General features: G+C 41.2%; 1 protein-coding gene across 1 annotated transcript in view; it reads right to left on the reverse strand.

Annotated features, from left to right (window-relative positions):
- Positions 1-1,306: 1,306 nt before the first annotated feature.
- The window catches only part of LOC129167081 (myosin-9), a 121,475-nt gene continuing 97,987 nt past the window's right edge, over positions 1,307-24,794 (reverse strand). Inside the window, exons 18-19 of the mRNA XM_054751092.2 lie at positions 15,640-15,754; positions 1,307-11,218 (exon numbers count right to left, since the gene is read on the reverse strand). Of these exons, the coding sequence (XP_054607067.2) occupies positions 11,117-11,218; positions 15,640-15,754 (217 nt within the window). The 3' untranslated portion in view covers positions 1,307-11,116. The remainder of the gene's footprint in view (positions 11,219-15,639; positions 15,755-24,794) is intronic.

Below are 24,794 nucleotides of genomic sequence, written 5' to 3' on the forward strand. Positions count from 1 at the left end.
TATTTTTTCTATCGTCTCCAAACAGCAAAACAAAAATCTGAACAGAAACAAGATGTTTGAAGTGTTGGCATAAAACTCTTCACATGAAAGGCCATTCCAGGCAGAAGGATGGTTGTTTGTGACTAAACCTGTCATATACTGTTATACTGGACCGATTTAATGAGGTGATAATCTGCTGTAATTGTCAAACGGAAAAGAAGCCATCATCCATCTCCCTGAGCACAAAACCCACGTTCAATTCCCTCAAAAGCCCGAAGACTTGTCCGACCAGGAGAAACCAAACAGCAAACAAACCGACTGTGTTCATTAAAGCGGCTCTCGTGTGCACCTCAGAGCGGATTCAGATACCTGTCAGTGTCTGTTTGCGTCCTGGTGGCCCACGACGCAAACGCCGCTCACGTGTACGTGGCTGTCAGCCAGGACTGCAGCGTTTACACCGTGATGTGTCACACCTGATTACAGATACACATCTCCTTTGCTTTGTAGCAAACCTGTGCGTGCACGCGAGCATGACAAGCAGACATCACCGAGGTTCAGCAGCCGGTGACGGCGCCGCAACCTCTGATGACGCCCTCCATTTTGTCACCATCAAATCACACAGATTTACCCCCCCCCCCCCCCCCCCAGCGCCATCTTCTTACTCTGTATGCTAATGAAACAGAGAGCGGGCGTAATGAGAAAAGAGTGAGGGATAAAAAAGGAGGGAAACGGTGTACAGTATGAAAGGAAGCGAGCGGAACGTGGAAAACGGACTAAAAGCCTTGAATGTGTGCAACAGTAGGGGGAGAGAGCTGTGAACGCATGAGGTGAAGGAGACTAAAAACAAATATGGAAGAAAGGGAGGCTAATGAAGGTCACTGGCAGCCATAGTGGCGCACCCCTGGATAGAAAATTTAAGGAGAGGTGGGGGAGGCTCTGGTGATATGATGAATATGATTAGAGGTGTGTGACAGTAATGAATTCAGGGTCTGGGATGGAAAAAGGGATATAGGCCTCTGGGAGTGTTGAATTTCAAATAGGGACACTGTCTGGTCAACGCAGTGGCACTGATTGTTCTAGATATGAGTGTGTGTAGTTGTGTTGAGGCGTGGGATCGTGTGTGTGTGTGTGTTAGGTGTGTAAGACATGGCCCGGCCCGCTGTCATTTACATGAAAACTGAAGTGTCAGCAGACATATTAGCTGAAACACACTTATTATTTCCCTAAAATGAAACACGATGACTCTTTTTCATGTCTTCTTTTTATTCCTTCTTCATTTTTTTCACCCCCCTCACCCCTCACCCCCACCACCTTCCGTCTTCTCCTTCCAGAGGACCTCCTTTATTCAGAGCGGTCGTTCCTTTCAAGGTTGGGGGAAATGGCCGTTTCTGCGTTTGGGTGTGAGCGAAGGAGGCGAGTGATTCTCGCTCTGATGGGAGGAGGTGATGGCGGCTCACCTTCGGCCCACACCCACACACACACACACACACACACACACACCTGGTCCTCCGTGCCTTTGATGTGCGTTTTGAGTCTATGGCTAATCAGCTAGCATCAGGCCTACTCCTCATTTCCCCTTCACACCAGCCCCATTAGGGAGCGGGCTTTCTGGAGCGGGCCGATAAGGACAATATGCTCCTCTCTGGCACTCGCTCGTCCACATATACCCTAAATCTCACACTACTCTCTCATTCTTTATTTTCTATCCGTCTGCTCTCTTTTCCCACCTCTCCGGCGTCTTCTGTCACAGGCCTCTCTCATCTTTAACTTCTCCCTCCATCTCACCACCTCTTCTTAACTATTCCATTATTCCACTTTCCTTCCTCTCCTCGTAGCCCACTAAATCACATTCTGCACCTCCTTTGTTAGCCTCCATCCACATCTATCACTCCGCATTCCTCCTGATTCCCAAATTTATTTCCCCAAATCCCCAGAAATATTCTTTCCATCTCTTCCCAATAGCATTCTCCTTTCCCCCAGCTCTTCCTCTCCTTAAATCGCCTCATAATCTCGTGGTCCCTCGTCGTTTACTTCTGTCTTAAGCTGCACCTGTTTCCCCCTAGCTTTGTCTCCGGGGATGGTTTTTCACCCTTTATGGGGGAAAAGTGGCCCCGTCATAAGTACCTACTAATAAATGAGAAGACATGCAGCTTTTGACGTGTTCGCATTAGAATAAACTGTAAGTGGCTTTATTCTCAGCAGGAACACAACTATGAAGAGTTAGCTGTGGTAAATTCGTCTAAATGAACTGTTTTTGTTGTTTATTCTTCACTGTGATAGCATGCCAGGGCATTTGGAAATATTTCTACTCATGAGGTAAATGACTGACTTTTAAGTCATCAGGAAACACAAATGAAAGCACATGTTTTGTTTTCAATTACAAGACTGAAAAACATAATTATTTGGACGAAATTTACAAAAGCTTTGCGTTAATAATGTAGATTAGGTTGTGATAAATAATCTGTTTAATATAAATGATTTAAGGAAGCATTCTGATGCTTGTTTCAAGCTTCATTTTCTCTGAATCTGTGGCTTTCTTGCTGTATTTCTCATCCCAAATTGCCCTTTATCGCACATCTAACAGGGACACTCAGATGTGATTATCTTTGCTCAAAAGTGTGGACCTAACTTAATTGGAACAAGTTCGTTGTGCAGAGGGCTCAAACAAGAGTCGTGGTTTGTTCCCGCATCATCACGTCTTATTGCAGATTTAACTACATTTACAAAAAGCTAATGCTGTAGTTGCATGCCTACGGGGTGCTATTAAAATCTTCAATTCATCGACATGTACTATTGGGTTGTAAAGTCATAACGAAGCCAAACAAACCTTGCTACTATTTTCTAGCATCTTCTCATGTTCGTGTATAAATAATGATACAAACAGCAGCACCGTGGTGTTTATCTGCCCTAAACGATGGACAGCTGCTCTGCTTTAGCTGTACCACTCTAGTTGGACTGGCCTAGCCATGCTGCAATAGCTAGACTATAGAGCTCCGGGAGTTGACGTCACTTCTCCCGGCATGCAACAGTTCAAATGGAAATGGCGCCATATTGGCAGGCAGAAGCCGGCAGCTGGACTATTTGTTATTGTCAGAAAACTCAATTAACAGGAAATATGGTAGATTCCTGTTGTGCCCCAGGATGCCAGAACAGACACAGACGACATAAGGAATGAGCCATCTACAGGATTCCCCAAGATCCGGAGCGCCGCAAACGTTGGATCATTGTAATAAAACGCGCTAGTGACCGGGCTAAAATGAAACTGTGGGATCCCGAGAGTAAAGGTTTTCACTTATGCAGCGACCGCTTCATATCAGGTACTTAAACCAACGTTTCCTCAACTGTATATGGTATTTATTTTAAATGCTTTTATTACGATTCTTAGTGGGCTTCCTAAACTTATTTTGGCGTGGCTTTTTCTGTCTTATTACACATAGCAGAAAGTAAACATCACGTAAAACGTTGCCTCGTTTAAAAATTCCTTGAATCGTTTTTTACTGATTCAAACTAGGATTTGTTAAATGCTCGCTGCAGCCTGTGGCCTGCCTGAACAACAACAAACACATGTTGATCATGTTCACATAATAATAAATAAAACAACTCTACAAGCAGAAGAAAAGTCCCCAGTCACCACTAACTATCCTGTTTATTTATTGCAGATGGCTGCACTGGTTATTTTTTACATGATTTGTTCTGTAAAAGTTGGCATTTTTGGTAGTCTACAGTTTTTTTTATGTCAGTTTAAATTACAATTTCAGAGGCAATTCTAAAATATTATGGATCATGATAAAGATCTATTGGAGATCTACCCCAACTTTTGGACTGCTCCGCCAGTCACTGTGGCTCAAGCTGAGAGGAGCTTTTCAAAACTTGACTATGTTTCAGGGGCGGTTCACTAACCTGGCTCTGATTAGTATCAATCACTCAGTAGGGGAGCAGATTTCATATGATGACATTATTGATGACTTTGCATCAAGGTTAGGTTTTAATTTTGGTTTGCGTTTTCTGTTCTAAGTTCAATGCTGTAGTGATTATCTTTAGTTTGTTATGTGTGAAATAGTTTTGCTATTTAGAATATTTATTATATAATATGTTCATATATACTTAATATTTAGTTATTGTTTGTTTTTGTATATTTGATTCTATATATTTTGAAACAGGATATAACGTATATTGCTTTACATTCTGACAACTTTATAGTAATTAATGTAAATATGTGCAACTTAGAAAAATGAATGTTCAATAGTCGTTCTAATAAAACATGCCTGTTTGTAGAAAACATGCGTGTGTGCGTGCGGGTGGGGTGTTGTGGTGGTGGTGGGGTGTGTGTGTGTGTGTGTGTGGTGGTGGTGGGGGGTGCTCAAAGGGGGCCTCGCCCGGGGAGTAATTCCATGTAGAACCGCCACTGCCGTTGTTAGAAGATATGTTTAACTTAGAAACTGTGGGCACAATTTTAATTGTCAAAACTCCAGCGAACCAACCGCTTCAGGTGTATGACGTCATCAACGACTAGTCAAAGTCGACTCAATTTTCATTACTTGACTGTCGACTAAAGAAAAAAATTTTAAAAGTCATACAGCCCCTAGTAGCTACTAGCTGTAGCATGTAGCTTTGCTGCATAGCTGCAGTGTTAATGTTCACTTTTTCACTGTGAAGGATTATTTTCAGTCATGTGATGCAAATTAAATCATCGTGCAACAGTGAAAACATTAGAAAAGCAAATGTACGACATTGTTTCTCTGTTCCATCTGAGTGTTGTTTCCACATTAATACATCCTCCACACTTCTCTTTTTCCAAGACAAAAGTAATGGATAAAACTATAATTGTGTCTTTGAAGCATAAACAGATTAATGACTCAGAAGCAAAAAATGTTGTTTGTTCATGGAAAAGGCAATCAAACTTATTTCTCTGTTCTGTTTGTGAAGCTCAAGTTGGTCATTAAAAAAATGCTGAATTTAAGCACAAGAGCAATGCTCTACTACGCCGAACACATCCGAGGTCGTATAAATATGTTTACAGATGAAAAACCAGTGCTGATTCGCTGTGTGACAAGATTAATAAAACCCTCTCTGTACATAATCAGCGGGCTTCTGCTGGAACATTTTGTCACAGTGAAAATGAACCTCTGCCTGCAGCTTAAATTCGACCACAGCAGCAGATTGTCAGCATTTTGCTGTATAGTCTATAAAAAAGTAGCCACAAAAGTGCAAGACTGTCTCCTTCTTTTACTTCACTTACTTTATTTATGAGAAACTTATCATTTCAAAAGAGAAATACACTGACTTTCACGTCAGTTTTTAGTCTTTTTCCAGCTTCCTTGTCTGTTCATTTAAAACAATAAAGTTTTCTGACAGAACACGCTCTGTTGTTACAAGTTATTTTGACAGTAGACACAATTCTACGCTGCTAAAGAGATTTACCGGCTGTTGCATGAAGGGGTTGTCAGAAGAAGTGATCTAAAGCTATCATTCACTCATTTTTTCAATAAATTAGCTGTGGTCTAGAATAAATTAATGCTTTGTGAGTCGTCCTCTGGTGCTTCTGTTTCAGGAAGTAGAAGTTGGACGGAAGAGAGGGCAGCAGAAAATGCGGGATTTGAACTCCTACGGATTACTATTCATGATAATCTGACATCTCGCCTCTGATTGGCTAACAGTAGTGCTACTCTTCCGCTGCCTCCGTTCGCCCTGCAAGGTTGATGTTTTATCTCCACAAATAACACAAGCTCGCATGAGTTCTGACATGTTGCTAATGCTAATAGTTAGCTTCTACTAGCTGAGATGCACTCTGCTCTCTCCTGGCTGCAAAAATCAACACTGCGTTCCCAGTCACATGCCAACACATCGAATTCAAATTTTTGAGGTGACTTAGATCTGCATGGCTTTTTCTGATCTGACCGTTTCCTTGTCTATTGGTGGCTAATGGGGTAGAAGACTATTTTCACAGGATTTATCTTGACGTTGCTTTTGTTGTTGCACGCAAATGTTTGAAACCAACATGCAAATTTCAATATCTGGCAAAAATAAAATGGGTTCAGTTCCACAGACCACACAAACACCTGAATATGCTAGCCATGTAGAATCAGGCATTTCAATAGAACTTTTCTCATAATGCGAAGTAGGCAAAAATATACCAAAAAGCAACACATTGCACCCAATCCTAAAAAAAATGTAAGAATAAAAAACTCAGAACATCTAAAAAGCTGTAGGCCTCACTTGGTTAAGGTTTGAGTTTCAGTTCATGATTCAGCATTAAGAAAGAAACGGGTCAAATTTAATGAGTCATCGTCGCAGTTTCAATGCTCTTCATTCAGTAAAAAACTTATTTTCTGTAATAAAAGTACGGTAAGTCTGTCAGCCTGCAGCAGCCAAATACTTTTGTAAATAATTGTTTTTTGTTGACTTTATTATCTCTGCACAGTGCATAATATTCACTCTGGTGTGTCTTCACCTATTTGGTGCCACATGCTAGTTAAGGAACTTGCAAGCAAATTTACTGCAGAGCTGCTTAAAAAACAGATATGAACACAAGTTTTATGCATGATTATTAGGAACCACACACAGACTTCACAAAACAGCTAAAACTGGAGCTGGTAGAAAGCACACACACACACACTACAACACATCCCGGGCACAAGCGCCCCAATCCTGCACGTCTCGAAATAAGGATAACGGCTCGTAAACACAGTAATGAATGCTGTGATGATCAACAACTTTCTGTCTTCGTTTCACCGTCTCTCTCGTGGTTGAGGGCCCACACTGTTCACAAACAGCCAAACGCTAATTTGGGATAAAAAGAAAATACTGACTTGCAAAATTTCGCTGGTTTACCACACATTTCCAAGGGACCACACATGCAGGAGCGGAGCGCCACACATGCTCATTTGATGAAATTAGGTTAGGAAGGAGTCTGTTCTGTGCTTTCCATCTTTGTGAGAGAACTCATGGTGTGGAAACTAGGAGCTGGCATGCGCTCATGTGTGTGTGTGTGTGTGTGTGTGTGTGTGTGAGTGGCTGACTAATCCCTCCACAGAGCTGAGACGAGTTAAAAACACATCAAAGGGAAGCTTAACCTCTGTGAAACCTCACCGGGTTTTCAAGAACAACAAATGATCATTCTTCTCATTGTTTCCAGGGGGACTCTTTTCACCGCTGCGCCGCTGACTTTTCCTTCAGTCCTTGGAGTTTTCAAAAAAGCTTGTGGTTTCATTTTTAATGACTGCGCCGTTTGTGTGAACGCGTGTTTGCAGAAGGAATCTAGGTGTGTGGCTGTGCGAGGAGGTGCACGCGTGTGCGTTTGCACATAAAAAGGAGTATGACACGGCAAATGAGGAGAACCAAGCTAACAAGGACATGAAACTCTGCTCGATATCATTAAAATATCCGACATCCAGACTGGCTATAGAAAACTTATGTATACACACAAGCAATAAAGGATAAGAAAGAGTCTGGAAGACAGATGGGAGCGACATTGACAAAGAATGGCAAGATGAAGGGCCCAGTAGTGGTCTGAGACCCGTTTTCCCCCCAAAATACTCATTATCACAGCATAATAGCCCTCTCGCTGGATAAATCCAGACATTTGCATGCTTTCTCTCCTAATCCCTACTTGCATGAACGAGCACCACTCTTGTTCAAGGGCCTAAAACATAAAAAGGTATATCTCAGTAGATGCTTGCAGAAAAGTCATGCTTGCATCAAAATCTGGTTTTAGGTCATTTACTGTTCATACATTGAAAGTTGAGTTTTTTAGATCTGTAATCGAATAAGCTGAATTATTCGATGCTTAGTGGTAGCTAGCTACTAAAGAGGAAGCAGCTGCAAATGAGACAATGTCGACCAAACGAAGTACGGCGTGACAACAAAAACACATATTTAAAGGAAGTGTACCTTTACTGAATTTGTATAATAATTGTGAAGTGTAAAAGTCCACCATATCAAAGAATTTTAAGTGTTTACAAAGCAGAAATAAGTTATTTGTGTGATCATTAAATCTTACCTCATGGATAATTCTTACGGCCCGTTTTTGGAGCATGAAGACGGAATTTAATTAACTTTTATAGTTATTGCCCCGCATCTCTATACAGTAAGTTAGGTAAGGCAAGAGTGAGAATTTGATTAGATGTTTTTGAAGTATTTAAGACTTTAAACAGCTAATTTACTCAGTCACAGACTCTTCCACACGTTGCAGAGGAGAAACAAGCTCATACCCGCTTGCACATTGCAGTCTGGATGTAGGACACATGGTGCACAGCTGTGGCGTAACCGGAGTACATGTAAAACCGTTTACATCAACCTCTGTGCCATGTCTGCAGATGATGTGATGTCACTCATTCACCTCTAAACTGAAAACCAGTGCGGGACACACTGACTCACTCAAGAGCGGAGGAGCTTTTTGAACTAGTACATAAAAACGTATTTGCAGCCAACTGTTAAAGTAGGTTTCTATGCTACATGTTCTTGATATGCTGCCAACAGTCCAGCTCATTAAAATATTTGAGCAACTAATTCTCTACTGTAGCTTTTTTTTATTCCCAAAAAATCAGGAGCATCCATATTTACAAACGGCAATCAGGCAGATTTCCTTTTAAAGGAGTGATTCACTTTAACTCATTCACTGCCATTGACGACTATAAAGTCGCCATTTTAAATCCAACCGTGCCAGTGACGACTAAAGTCGTCATTTTAAATCCAACCGTGCCAGTGACGACTAAAGTCGTCATTTTAAATCCAACCGTGCCAGTGACGACTAAAGTCGTCATTTTAAATCCAACCGTGCCAGTGACGACTAAAGTCACCATTTTAAATCCAACCGTGCCAGTGACGACTAAAGTCACCATTTTAAATCCAACCGTGCCAGTGACGACTAAAGTCGTCATTTTAAATCCAACCGTGCCAGTGACGACTATAAAGTCACCATTTTAAATCCAACCGTGCCAGTGACGACTAAAGTCGTCATTTTAAATCCAACCGTGCCAGTGACGACTAAAGTCGCCATTTTAAATCCAACCGTGCCAGTGACGACTAAAGTCACCATTTTAAATCCAACCGTGCCAGTGACGACTATAAAGTCACCATTTTAAATCCAACCGTGCCAGTGACGACTAAAGTCGTCATTTTAAATCCAACCGTGCCAGTGACGACTAAAGTCGCCATTTTAAATCCAACCGTGCCAGTGACGACTAAAGTCGTCATTTTAAATCCAACCGTGCCAGTGACGACTAAAGTCGTCATTTTAAATCCAACCGTGCCAGTGACGACTAAAGTCGCCATTTTAAATCCAACCGTGCCAGTGATGACTAAAGTCGTCATTTTAAATCCAACCGTGCCAGTGACGACTAAAGTCGCCATTTTAAATCCAACCGTGCCAGTGACGACTAAAGTCGCCATTTTAAATCCAACCGTGCCAGTGACGACTAAAGTCGTCATTTGCATGTTTTTACTGTGTAGGCGTCAGAACGAGTCCCCGCACCGTGAGAACAAACATCTCCGCTCTAAAGCCGATCTTCATCCGCATACGTCACACGTCACGTGGTCAGGAAGCAGAAAATCCATGTGTTAGATCGTTTTCGGCAGCTGCTGTAAAAAAGGTGAGACGCGAACCGGAAAAGCTTCTGCCGATCTAAATTCAACAACGGATTATGAGAGAATGGATAACGCTCGAAACATGCGGATTCTTCCTGATGTAAGAGGTGAGTCTCCGCTTTGTTTTGGTTGTTTTAGCGTCGACATCAACCTAGCGCGCAACGTTCTGTGACTCTTAAAAAAAACAGTAAAAACGGTGAGAAACGCTGGCAGCGAAGGACTTTACTGACCAGGAAACGGCTGGCAGCGAATGAGTTAATAGAAGTGAATGCTTTTTAAGTTGTTCTCATGGGGGTGAGCGGTGCAACATTTCTCAGACCTGATGTTTCTTAACGTTGGAAATCTCACCTCAGATTGGATAACAGCAACGCGACTCTACCACTGACTTGCAGCGGTGATGTTTTATATCCACGATTAACACAAGTTTGAAGGAGTTGCTAATGCTAATGGCTAACTTAAACTAATTGAGACGTTCTCTGCTGTTTTCTGGACGCTAAACCAACAACAGCCTTCCCCGTCATGAATCAAGATGGGTGAGTCCACGAATGTAAAATGACAGAGTGATGGACTGTAGATCTGTCAGGATTTTCAAATTCTAGACCATCTATTTTCTATCAGAAGCTAATGAAGGAGAATATTCATGTTCAGCCTGAGAGTGACTGATTATAATAAGAAAAACATTCACCCACTTCAAACTGCTATCTGGAGTCTTCTCCCTTTCAGGAATTATGTATGATTTTTTTAGAAATCCATAGAGCTGACCGTTTCTTGGCTAGTAGCGCTCTACAGCCGCTCACATGTCAATCACAAGCTTAAGGAATTACTAGATTGATATTTTCTATTTGTTTCCAAAGCTGTGAAGACACGGCGAATCACGGAACAACAGCCACCACCTTCTCAGCCACAACAAATGGAAATTCAACGACTGCCCAGTTCCCGCTAACCAAACTCATCAAAAGTGTCTCAAAAACCTGCAAAGACTTTACCTTTGACCTGCTTTTCAACGGCGGAAGGATCACCGCGTTCACCTCAATGTTGAACCGATGCAGAGTAGGCAACATTTCTCATTGACAATTCTGTCAACTCTTTGAATAAACAGCTTAACACGAGAATACTGATTGTAAAAGTTCACCAAAGAGAGGCGTTGCTTCCAGCTGTATCAACGAAGCAGGGGGAGGGTCTTAAAAGTCCTAAGCCATTTTTCTGCCTCTAGGTGGTGGCATCTGATAAAAAAAAACTGCTATAATCAGCAGGCATTGCTAATGATAAAACTAAACAGCCAAACAGCTGGAATGGCAGTAGAAGAAGAGTTGAACAACTGAACAAAGTTTCCTGCAGGAAATCCATTAATTCTCATTCTGATCGAACTGATGGTATTCTAAAGAGGACGCCTCAAGAGTCAAAACTACTTGCAAAAATAAGATAGAATCAATGCAAATCATGTGATCTCCCCCGAGAAGACTTAGTCTGAGGTGGAGTCCCATCCATGTGTCACACCACTGGCCTTGGAGGATCCAGGGATAAGGAACCAGAGATGGAAGATGGGAGAGTACTAAGAGAGAAGGGGAGGTGGGTGAGTGGAAGTTGCCCTGGTTGTCTGTGCACGGTCATACAGCTGATGCAACCGCCTGTGCTCCCTGCAGAGGGTGTATAACTGTAGAGAGAAACAAAAGGAGAGTTTTAGAAATCTTCCAAGATGAAAGCATGAAGATGTAAAACAAGTAAGAAAGCAAAAACTTCCAAGAGACCCTAGACATTTCTCCTCTTTTGGTCACCAAATCAAGTTCTAAAACTTCATTCAAAGCCACAAAATATTACCAGCCATCAAAATTGCACAGCGAACATGTTCATCAAACAGCCATCAATCCATCGTGAGCCTAATCCAGCTCTTACGCTAGTCTCCGAGAGACGTAAAAATGGAAATTGCATGAGAGCTTTCAGCGGTGCATTTGGGTAGGAATCATGCAACAGAGGGAATTTCTACATGAAAACAACCAATTTAGGCCATCATTAGAGGCCCGGTGACATCAAATCATCCATGACACAAAACAAATTGCACATCGTCAGAACATGATTGGGCTACGAGGAACACAATTACAGGCGGGGTAAATTGTTGGATGTATTTATTTTTCCGACAAACACGTTTGGGTAAAAGCTGCGAGGACTTCTAAAAAGTGGCTTTGAGTGCCGAAACATACAATGATCTGGTGTTAAAGCACGATGCCGCGCACGCAAAAGAAAATAAATAAATAAAACTAAGTAATAATCCGAATAAAAGAGAGTCAAAGATCTGAAATCATATATTTTTAGGTATCAGGAAGATGGAAGAGAGAAAGAGACAAGTAATGACAGCTGCACACATTCACATCTGCTCTCTCTGTGTGTGTGTGTGTAGCGGTTAAAGCATGATGTCACACTGACATGTCTGGCCAAGTGTTAATCTGTGTGTGTGTGTGTGTGTGTGTGTGTGTGTGTGTGTGTGTGTGTGTGTGTGTGTGTGTGTGTGTGTGTGTGTGTGTGTGTGTGTGTGTGTGTGTGTGTGTGTGTGTGTGTGAGTGAGTGAGTGAGTGAGTGAGTGAGTGAGTGAGTGAGTGAGTGAGTGAGTGAGGGAAAGAAATAAAAACAAATGAAGATGAGGCAGACACATTTCCGGATGCTTCCACTAACCCCCTCCCCCCCCACCCCCCACCCCCACCCCCACACACACACACAAGCAATAAATGTGAGCAAATGCGTCACATTTGATGATTTGAAACAACTTGGTTTAACCCTTGACAAGGAAAATAAATAAACATGTCAAGTCCTTAAAACAGTGTTTACCGTCCCCTCCCCACGCACTCTGGTAATTTTATGTTACGCCAAAAGCAATAAAGCCTGTGGATGAAAAATACAGACTCTGGCGTTTATAATTAACTGCATATTCAGGGAAACCTCTTTAATTTCTTCATCTTTGGTGGCTGTGGATACATCTCTAATTGCAAAAGGTGTGTGTGTGTGTGTGGGGGGGGGGTGGGGGGGTGGGGATTAAAAATCAGAGCTCGTCACATCACCCTTCACACAATTTGGGTGGATCGGTCTGCATCTGGGGAATGGAAAAGGGATGTGTACAAACTGAGGTTTGAGGAGAAAATGAGACAAAACAAACAAACAAACAAGTGGAGGATGCAAGTTTCAAACCAGCTGCATTTAAAAATAACTTTCATTTATTTTTGCAAAAGTTTAAATCCTTATTAGGGGTCAACAAATGTGGGCCAGTGTGTAAAAAAAATTAAAATAAATAAATAAAAATAAAAATAGGACGAATGAGTATAATAGCACAGCTGTTTAAAAAGTAAAAAGAATACAGGTTTATCTATCGGTCATCTCATTAATCTGTCAAACTCTACTTATAATTTTATGAAAACGTTTTCAGAAATGCTAAATAATGAATTTTGAAGGTTTAGCTTCTATTCAGATAAATATGTCGGCATTAGTTTACTTTTAAATGCATGGATCAGTTTTTCAGTCTATTGTTTCTTAAAAAATGGTTTCATGCTTAATTTTTGCATTTAAGAGACGTAGAAAGCTGAGTCTTTGGAACAAACATGATTATTTTTGTCATTTTCTTTATTAAGATGTTTGAAGTCGTGCGACGTCAGACATCATTTGTGCACTTTCTGAAGGAGTGTGATGGAACCGGATCATCAGAAGAAATATTTAACTGTGAATCATTTGCTTTTTTGTGAAAGTTTACTTTAGATTACCTAGGCACAGGAATCCGTCTCAAAAAAACACTTTTCACCATTTTTTAAATGTCGTTTGTAAAGTAGAGCGAACAAACACCGCTCATCTGGGTTGAGGTGCTGTATCGAAAACAGCATCCGCACAATTCAATCTGCGAATATTATGTTTTCATTCTTCAAGCTTTCGAAAGATTAAATGTCATTAGTGAAATGCAATCGGAAACGTTTATTCAGGCGGGTTGAACGTAAAAATAGTCTTCTACCTCTACTTGCTGCATTTGCTGATGATATAAAACAAAGGGGGAAACGCTCGGGTCAGAAAAAGCAGCACAGATCTACATCACACTTAAAATGATCTTTCATTAACTCACTTACCTTGGCTCACAACGGTGGAGCATCCAGGAGAGAGCAGAGCCCGTCTAGGCTAATAGAAGCTAACTATTAGCATTAGCAACTCTACAACATGGCAGAACTCCTTCAGGCTTGAGTTATTGTGGAGATAAAACCAATGCTACAGAGAGAACGGAGGCAGTGGAAGAGTCATGCTGCTGTTAGCCAGTCAGAGGAAACATGTTTGCGTATCAATATTAATAATGAGAAAGTCTCAGAAATCCTGCTGTTTTCTGCTCTCCTTTCCTCTGGCTAACTTCTACTTCCTGAGCTTTTTATTCCCACGGAGAAAAACTCAGCAGACATTCATATATATATATATATATATATATATATATATATATATATATATATATATATATGTGTGTGTGTGTGTGTGTATGTAGGACTCCCTTGAAAATGAGGTGTTTAATCTCAATGGGACCTTCCTAGTTAAATAAAGAATAAATTAAATACATTTATACACCCTAAATCCTAAAATAATGAAATGCATGCAGTTTTTTAACATTTAGAATAGAACTAAACAATGCACGAGTCTTCATTTGGCAAAAATAAGAATGTGTTGGAACAAAAAGCATTTGAATCATCAGCCACCCTTGCATTTTGAAGCCAAAGGTGTGAAGAAGCATCACCTAATCCATTGTCTTTCATCTCAGCATGAAATAACCTGGACATTTGATAAAGAACACGAGTTTAATCCTAATCAAATCCTGGTAGCATCACGTTTTCCTCTTCTGATGTTGTTCGCCATCATCTCAGTTAAATTTGTGTGACATTTCAAAGGTTTGCATGAAATTAACTTGACGGCAAAAAGGAAATGATGTGTGTGTGTGTGTGTGTGTGTGTGTGTGTGTGTGTGTGTGTGGTGTTTGTTTCTGCAGCTTCTGTGGATGAAAGGGAACCTGTTTTTAAGAAGTAAAGGGGACTGATGCAAAAAGACAGAGAGCCAATTAATCACTCGGAGCCTCGCGTACAAATTTATTCAACTTCGTTGCTGATTTCCGAATGTGTGGCTAGGGATTGAGTGTCCAGTGGACAGTGAAATTTTTTCATCCCATCGTCTCCAGACTGTGTGTGTGTGTGTGTGTGTGTGTGTGTGTGTGTGTGTGTGTGTGTGTGTGTGTGTGTGTGTGTGGATCGTCCGTGTTGGATCGATGTAACGATTCAGACTTGAGATTAAGAGGTGCTATTACACACCTGACCTGCTAAACAGCACCCTCCTCTTCCCCTCTGTCTGTTGCTTCCTGTGCTGCACGCTCCTCTGTCTCAACCCATGCAACTGATGTCAACATTAAAAACTTCAACAAGCGCCAGCTTTCCTCGCAGCCCGTCAATCAGCGGGCCACTCTAACAAACTAACAGAAGTCGGGTGAGCCATTTCCCCGGGCCCTGGAGTTTTGGAGAACTGAGGGGGCTGAGGAGTACTTTTGATTCCTCCCTCCTTTGGTGATTTGTTGACTCCTGTGAAGTTCAACGCAGTAAAAAAAAAAAAAATGTCAGCATTTCTTGAGAATATTCCTCTGTGTTTTTTTCCCCCACATTGTTTTATCACAGCGGGCCATTTCCCTACGCTGTCACGGAGAGATCAGCGCGGCTGTATTGATATACATCTTTCTCCGAGTTTCATGAAAGGGAAATCATTTACCAGAGAAAAGAAACGTCACTGCTTTTTCCCGATACGATTTGTTCCCCCATTCCCCACGCCGCTCGCGCGTCCCCCCTTCCTGCTGCAGACTTCACTTTTATCGTAGGAAGAGGAAATGGATGTATGCGTGTGTCTCTGTGTAAGTGCACTCGCGTGTTTGAAGTTGGACGCTTGAAAGCTTCCTCTTCTGTGTGAGCTCAACAGCAGGTGGGCTGGTGTGTGGGTTTGTGTTTGTATCTGTCGGGTAAAAGGACCGTCAGGACCTGGTGTGTGTGTGTGTGTGTGTGTGTGTGTGTGTGTGTGTACGTTCAATCTTACTTGTTGATTTAGCATGCCGATGGCCTCTTGGTTGCTTTGCAGTCTGGAATGAACGTCCTCGATTTTGTTGAGGTTTCGAGCAACACAACTTTTCTTTCCAATGCGGTGAGAGGACCTAAAGCAAACACATGAACACAAATGACATAAAACGGACATTTTTTATGTCCTCACTTGAAAAAGAAACTGAAGAATCATGTTAAATTAGCTTTTTTTCCACATTTTCTCCAATTTGCACAAACATCTGCAGTCAAATGTCCCAAATTTAGAACATAAAGAAGTTTGGACATGTCCAACACATTCATCGTCATTCAAACTTATTACTGAACTCTGAGAGGAGTGAGCAAATAGGCTGCAGAAATCATCAAATTCTAGTGCATATAAACAGAAAAAACAAAAACAAATGCAAGTGCAGCCAGGGAACATTAAGACTACGAGAAGCCATTTAAGATTTTAACTGTTTATTAAAACTGTTTTGGGAAATGACAAACAAATGCCGGAGTCTCGTATCTCTGGACCCAGGGCTGACTAAGGAATGACTATTAAATTAACGACGGTGGATAATGACGCTCTGTGCGAGCTGAAGAGCTGGCTGCCCCCGCTTTACGCTTTTTCTTTTTCTTTCATGCTCCGATGAACCTGTCCAGTTAGTATTCTGGGGTGGGGGGGCCTTCTAAATACTTTAGTGAAGACTTCTTAGCCCATTAAAGTACCACTGTACCTCCTTTATGTTAATTTTCTTGTAAAGGAGCAAGCTGGGATTTTCTATCAGAGCAGCAGACGGGAAGACGGTCCCGTTCAGCTTCAGTTAAGATGCACGCGTTTGTTGGAACGTTGAAAAATGGCATTATTGTTCCTGCAGATGTGTTGGCGGGATGACAGACACACACACACACACACACAGAAAGTTTTGTGCTTACTGTTTTATATGTACAACCCACATTTTGGAGATTCTGTGTGAACCGAAGTTTTTGTTTGAAAAGTTTGTTAATTTTTTTTTAAACTTCTGATTGAATCATAAACATGCATCAAATTCCAAACTTTCCTTTCATTTTAGCTTCTAACTGTGAGTGTGTGTGTGTGTGGGGGGGGGGGGGGGGGGTAGGGAAGAGGAAGTTGACTGTTAGTAGTTCTTCAATATTCTGCAGCGCTTTGAGCTGCATCCGATTGATTGATTGATTGATTGATTGATTGATTGATTGATTGATTGATTGATTGATTGATTGAACAAACCCACACTCAATCTCAGTTAACAAACAAAAAACAAAAGAACAACAAAGAAGAAAATGTACTTCTGATTGTCCCCGACACCACCAGTGATACCAAACATTAGAACCCCTATTTTTAACGTGTTCCCAAACACATGACCATCTCTTTGTAAAAATGTCTTTCATAAGCCTCAACTGAGCTCCTCCATAATCTAAATGTCTCTTGATCTTCTAGTCCATCGGGCCACAGACATCATATAGACACCCCATGGACTGCCGCTGCATGTTGGAGCTGGCGTAGCAGCGGACCTCCATCTTGGATGGGTCTCCTTTCACCCCTGGTGCATTTGTTTCTACTTTCTACCTGACTAAAAAACACATTTCATTAGGCTTTTTCACAAAATCGGACACATGATATGGCAATGATAATTAAAATAAAAATACAAATGAAATAAAATAAACTAAAATCTAAAACCCCAACAGGTTGGCTGGAAAAGTCAATAGTAATCCCACTTGAGCTGTAATAGTATGTCGGCTGTTGCAAATGTCAGCTGCACAAAATATGGGCACAGTTGCTCACTCTGTACTGACTCCAGTTAGACTTGGAGAGTGAGGAACCCATCCAATATGGTGGTGACGTTCTCCAGCGCCCAATGATGTGTCTATGTATTCATGTCCACATGTGTTGAACCCAATTCCCACTAGAGTTTTTAAGCAATTCTATGATTCCTTTAAGATGAGATTTTAACCATGTTGATTGTTGAAGAAGAGCAATTTAGATTTTAATGATTTCAACAACTTCAGACCGGAATCCAACTTACCATTTTTAAGCAAAAATCTAGATAAACTTGTTTTAATTCAACTTAATGATTTTGTCAATACTCATAATGTCCAAGAGATATTTCAGTCTGGTTTTAGGGTAAACCACAGCATGGAGATGGCCCTTCTCAAGATTTTAAATGATTGTAGAGTTAGTTATGATGCCCGAAGCGTAACGGTGTTGGTTCTACTGGATCTTAGTGCTGTCTTTGATACAGGAGACCACACTATTCTTTTAACTTGTTTAAAACAGATCAGCCTCTCTGGTGCTGTCCACAGATGGTTCACATCCTACCTCACAGACAGGACTTTTATGTTGAGTTTGGATACCTGCTCTTCTAGGGTTCATGGGATTACAAGTGGTGTGCCCCAGGGTTCAGTTTTAGGCCCAGTGCTTTTTAACCTTTATATGCTCCCTCTTGGCGGGGTCATCAGGAGACATGGGGTGAATTCCACAGCTACGCTGATGACACACAGTTGTACATCTCTGTGTCTCCTGATGACACATAGCCAATGGATGCACTTTTAAACTGCATTTTACACATCAAATCCTGGATGGCAGAAAACTTTCTCCAGCTCAACTAGGACAAAACTGAAGTTTTAGTCATCGGTCCCGAGGCCCAGAGAGAGAAACTTTTACCAAAAACACTATCAATGTCTTTTACTTAGGGTTGGGCATCGTTTAATTTTGAATGATTCCGATTCCAATTCCTCATTTCGATTCCAGTTCCTGATTCCTGATTCCGATTCTTTCAAGACATGACATGTTTTAAATGAGCCAGCTAACCACAGATCCTACTTGATGAAATAATGTTAACGTCAACATGAATTTTATTTCTATGAACAACAACATCACCTTCATTTAGACAAAAACATGTTTTGGAGAAGGGTTAGGGTTAGGGAGTCAGGACTCGGTACCAGAGCTGTAGAGAGAGAGTTGCGACACGCTTTGAACTCACCAACTCACGGTCACTTGGTTCCGAACATCCCAGCACCATACGTCAGTTTGAACGGCGAATGGTGGGACAAGTCACAAAAATTTAATATAATCACATTTCCCCTGGTGATTTTTTGGTAATTATTGGACAATATTATATATTATATTATATATTATGTCCTAATTCCTTCACAAAGTAGCCTATTTATTTTCCGAGCATTTGTAGGAAGACAAACACCCATGACTGTTCTACATTACAGGAACACGACAGTCCTAACACATTGTAGAACACAATTAGACCACATACATTACTATAATAAATTATAGCAATAAATTTGATGTAGTAATGCAACTCACTGCTCTAGCATAAGCATTTAATAACTTTAAGTCCTACAAGAAGCCCTAAACTCGAGTTGTAATATCAATTTTAAAGTGGTTTATTGAAAGCTAGAATTCTGCTCAGCTTACCTTGAAGAAAATATGTAGCAGTTAATTCTTTGAATGATGATCTATTATGTTCAGTAGAATACATTTTACAATCATTACTTTATATTTTTATGTGAAGACAGTACATGCATCTATAACCCAGTTTATCTGGCTTCTATAGCCTGACTAATAGCAACAACACAGGGGTTTCTCGCACAGGGCGCCATTTAGGCTAGCTCCGCCTCTGGATGCCCAACCCTACTTTTAATCCTTCTGAACAAGTGAAGAACCTGGGTGTGACTTTCGACTGAGTTGACTTTTATCCCACACATAAAAAACATTACTAAATTATTTTTTTATCATTTAAAGAATATTGTCAGAGTCCACCCCATTCTCTCTCTGGCCAATACGGAGACACTGATGCATGCTTTTATCAACAGTAGAATAGACTACTGTAATGGCCTGCTTTCTGGTCTTCCCAAAAAGAATATTTCAGGCTTACAACTTTTACAAAACTCAGCAGCATGTATGCACATTACACCAGTTTTAGAATCACTGCATTGACTCTCCGTATGTCTCAGGATCGATTTTAAGGTTCTCTTAATGGTTTTAAGTGTCTTAATGGTCTTGGGCCTTCTTGTTTTTCGGAACTGCTTATACCTTACGAACCCTCACGACCTCTGCCAGCCGTCTTCTTGTGATTCCAAACGTCAGGACACATACCCATGGCAAGGCGTCCTTCCAATTTTATGGCCCTCGTCTCTGGAACAGGCTGCCAGAGGACCTCAGGGTTGTAGAGAACGGTCTTTAAGAGCAGACTCACCTTTTACCATAGATTTTAATTGATATCTGTTTTTAGCTATATTGCTTGTTTTATTTTTATTTTATTATTTATATTTAACTTTTACTAGACATTTATGTCTTAGTGTTTTACTATCTTTTAATCACTTTTTTAGTTATTTTACTATCCATAGTAGCTCTTAATATTTTTATTTGTTCGTGTCAGTGTTTTCCTCTGTGGGACCCTCTGCCTCGGGGGTGGTGGTCAACTGTGGTGGTTTGGGCGCACCTCGGGGAGTGCTTAGGTGGTGGTGGGGGGTTTTCACCCTACCTCCCTGGGAGCCCTGGGCTGGTGCCTTTGCTGCTGCCGTCGATCGACTACCGAGGCAGATGGCTCACCTGATGGCATGTCATTCGTTACTTAAACCATCTGAACTCGACCTAATGTTTACTTATGATATTTTATTTTTTTTTTTTTTTAAGTTTTGTGTGTGTGCATGTGTGTATTTGTTGTTTGTGTGTGTGTATGTGAGGGGGGTGCAACTGTCAAAATTATTTTTATATTTTTGGGGAAATGATGGGATTATGGGTTGTATAGGGTGATTTGAACCTGTAAAGCGCTCTGAGCTGTATTTTTCGTATACGAAAAGTGCTATACAAATAAAGTTTGATTGATTGATGTCTATGCATTGGGATACAGTAGGTTCATCTTCCTGGCTATCAGGGGTAAAACATTCAATAGATGTTGTTTATCCTTGACGAGTCCTTGGGTATACATCCCACTACATGTGAGACAGAGACAGTTTGACTTCCAAAATATTCTCTCTGAATGTCTCTTCAAAACCACCTTTTTCTTTTTCTTCTTCTTCTTGTCTGATTTATTACGTAAATTTCGTGAGACGAGCAAATATTGTCCTCTACACATTTTCACTGCAAACCTAAAGTAACTTTACTCAAAAATAAACACTTTCTTAGTATGAAAAATGTCTTTAAAATTCACGTACATAATATGTTAAATACATGACACATATCAAACAGGGTCAGAGAATAACTTTTATCTCCCGTAAACAAAGTTCAATACATTTATTCACAAACGTCGAATAACATCTGTGATGAAGAAAAACTAAAGTCCTTTGTGACTTTCCAACAATTTCTTCACCGCTTTTTAATTTTGAGTCCTATTTAAAGTCAGTTTCATTTTAAAAGATAACATTTGTTACTGAGCAGACACTGTTTTCATTACAGATTAACGAGGAAAAATAACAAAAATGAATAATAAATTTCTATATTTGCATTTATTTTGGATTAGTTTATCTGCCCATAAAAAGCGGAATAAATTTATCTGAGAAACAGATAAATAAACTAAAGCTTGACAGCTGAATCACAGCTCATATGCAAGTTCATTTAGCTTGGCCGATGTAAGCATTCTGTAAAAGAAAACCTCATTTCCTCAAAAATGACATTCACTAACTGCAGATAATTGCGGCTGACCCTTGCAGATCTTTTAATTTCACACCATAAAGATGACACAACGAACATTAATAAGAGGAATGCAGAAATATCCTTTGATCTTAGAAATTGTAAATGGCACCAGAAAATTGGGTTCCTTGAGTTTCTGTTGCCACAGTGGGGGCAAAAAAACCAGGAGGCGTAAACTTGGAGCACGAACCAGCTGCATAAAAATCCTAAAGCGCTGCATCTCCACAGATTCTCCCGATGATTTAAACTCTTTTCTCGATGGTAATGTGCTCTTCAGCAGATCATGAATCATCACCGCCGCTGAGACAACTGTGGGAGATTTATGCACTCCTTGTGAGAGCACAGCAACGCGCTCAGCTGCTGGCATGACGCCTGAGTAAACATATGTTCCTGTGTTTACACGCAAACACAGACGAGTGTAATTAGCGGCCTAACCCAATCAATGTGTGTATAATTACAGTCCTTAGTGTCAAAGCCAAGCGCCCGTGCTCTCTAAAGCAGCCAATAAACTCCACGGATTCTCCCCCTGCTCCAGTCTTGCTCATCTTTCTTATTTACTGCTCTTATTTGCTCGTAAATTTTATGCAAGACTCAACTCCCTTCTTACGCCGTCTTCTTGTTATCACCTCTCTCGGCATCTGTCACTTTAGCTCACTGGGTTTGTACAAATCCTCTGCTGTGATCACTGGGAGCTCTTAATTGGAAGCACACCATTAGCCATGGAACTGATGAAGCCTGATGCTGCGTGAGCGCGTCCCCCCCACCCACCACCCACCCCACCATGGGTTGTGTCAGGAAGTAACTGAGTCAGTTTTGCCAGAAGCAAACAGCATCAGTCTCCGCTGCTTGGAGCATTTCTGGATTAACCTTTTTTGTTCATAATTTAGACATTTGTTTGATGTGACCCGTAAAATCGTTATTGTAAGTTATGGATTTTACATTTTTGTACAAAATGTCATCAGCTAAATGCACGAAGTTTTCCAGAACAAACTAATTTCTATAGAACAGTTCCACGTCTGTCCCAATCATTCTTGTGGAATTTTATAGGCATAGGATGCAACATTCTCATATTTTTAAATTATTTTCCTGGGCCAATATGTGCTAAAATAGCCCTTTACAGGGTTAATGAAATGCGACTCAGACCCCCACCACCCTCTGAGTCGCACTTGCAACTTTACAGTTGCCAGTCTGGTCCCTGGTGGACTGAGTGAAGTGGAGCTGACATGCCTGGCACTGGAATCTGCTTCCAGCACGTTTTCTGCATGTGAACACAGCTGATTTGTTTAATTTAGTGATGAGTCGCTTCTCTAGAAACTAATGAAGGCTGAGAAGACATTTCAGCTGTTAGATTAAGGTGTTAAAAAGACAAACGCACAGCAAGGAGAAACGTACACTAGGGGGTGCTAAAAGCAAGCTGAAACTGCAGAGTTTTTCTTTAAATTCAGCTAGATGGAGGATTTTCTGTCACAAACAACCTAAGGTCAAAGGTCAGAAATGCTCATTTAGGATGTGCTAGTAGAAATGTCCTGAAGCAGGAAAGCATCCCCAGAGCATCACACTACCACCTCCATGCTTGATTGCTGGTATATTGTTTTGTTTTAATTTTACCCCAAAATTCCACTGTCTCCGCCCCGCCCCCGCTTTCCGCTGCCGCTCGCTTCCGAACTCAAATTATACTATACCCGCTCTACAACGGCTCCGCTCCGGTGCGGAGACCTGAGGGGGGCAAACAGTCATGCGCGGGATTTTTGAGATCTTGCGATACAGTCTGAGCAATAAATGCGGAAGTTAGTTCCAAACACCCGTTGTGTGGGAGAAGCATCGAAAAGAACAGTTTAATCTGCCCATCATTTGTGTTGAGAGATCAGCAGTGTTTGGATCAACAAAGGGTGACTACTTTGATAGTAGAAACTGTATTTATGGCTTATTTTTGTGCATTTAAAGTTCAACCGCCATTGATAGTTATTAAAAGTTGTTAAACCTGTGCATATGAAACAAAAAAACGCTTTTTGTTTATCGATTTATTGTGAAATAACGGAAGTTGTGTTTGCTCCCTTTCCTGTTGGGCGGTTGTGATTTCTGTCCATTGACTGCGGAGGTGCTCCAGCGGACCGGCGGGCGGCGCACTGCGCCGCATGGCCACAGTAGTGGAGTAGCTCTGATTGACTACAACGGGACCGTTTTTGCTGCGGAGTTCGTGCCGGAGCGGAGGTAGTGGAATTTTACAGCAGATACACACTGCCTAAAAGGTTTTGTCTCATCAGGGCACAAATTTCCCCACATTTCTCAGAAACATCCTGATCATTTTTGGTAAAGATGAAATGGGGTTTTGTGTTAATTTGGGTTAACAGAGGTTTTTACTTTGGAATTCTCCCACAGAGGCCATTGTTGAGTTGCTTGTTCTTCACACATCTAGAAAAAACCTCCACCACCTCACTTTCAGCAGAAATTTCAGTTCCACAGGCATCATCCCAAGCCTGTAGGTGGGAGTAGTTCCCCAAATCGTTGGCATCTTTGCCCAAAAGCATTCCTTGGATGTGGAATACTGGAACTAGATGGCAGACAATAACCATCCTTAACACTGCCTTTGTCTGTGGCCATCTACAATGACTTGAGCTTGTAAAAACAAGTGTCATGGACAGTGAGGTGTCAAAATCTAAAACCTTGTCTATGTAAGTTGAAACGTGATGACGGAGCTATTCCACCGAAGGTTATTTACACACAGAACTAATCTGCATGAGACTGCCCCAAGGTCATGCATTTGCTTCTAAACTGCTTCCTTTCCAGCCCAAGAGAAGAATGAAGACAAAGGACTCTTTCTGTTTAAGAAATCAAAAAACTCTATTTTAATAAACCTAATCAAACAAAGGGTTAGTCCAATAATAATGTGGACCAATCTGTGAAACGACAATGTTATGATTAGTAAGTTTTAATAAGTAATATGACTTTAATCTAGGTGCACTAGACATCCTGATCACACGTAATGTAAACACGACACATTGCTTTTACTCATCTAATTGGAACCTGACTTTCTGAAGCGTGGCACAGTCTCTGTGGTGTTTATAAATCTGTCCAACTTTGATTCGACCATAAATCAAAACATCCAGATTAAAAAAACCAGCCCCCACGCCATTTTAGATCAGTTCACCGCATTCTGGGAGAACTATCAGACCGGCCACCCGGACTTCTTTTTCAAGCAAAGAACCAACAAGCTGGATAAAATCTGTTGCATTTTACCAACCAAGCAACGGTTCCTTTCAGAATAAAAGCTGAACTCACGGACCCTCCGGGTCCATCTGACGCTATCAGCCAACTGTCGCTTTTTACCTGGAGACAATCCAAAGACTAGTCTGTCGTACTGCTGACGCTGTTTCATCGGCTCCGGTACCGAAAGGGGGGTCCGAGGACCTGGCATTCTGGATCTGTACGGAGGTCTCATCCTGAAGGGTATGTGTGGAGCAACAACATGGCGTCTTATGTGTTTATGAAACTCCGATCATAGCTTAAGA

Source organism: Nothobranchius furzeri, chromosome 7 (genome assembly GCF_043380555.1).
Source record: "Nothobranchius furzeri strain GRZ-AD chromosome 7, NfurGRZ-RIMD1, whole genome shotgun sequence".
In the NCBI taxonomy this organism is placed as follows: Eukaryota; Metazoa; Chordata; class Actinopteri; order Cyprinodontiformes; family Nothobranchiidae; genus Nothobranchius; species Nothobranchius furzeri.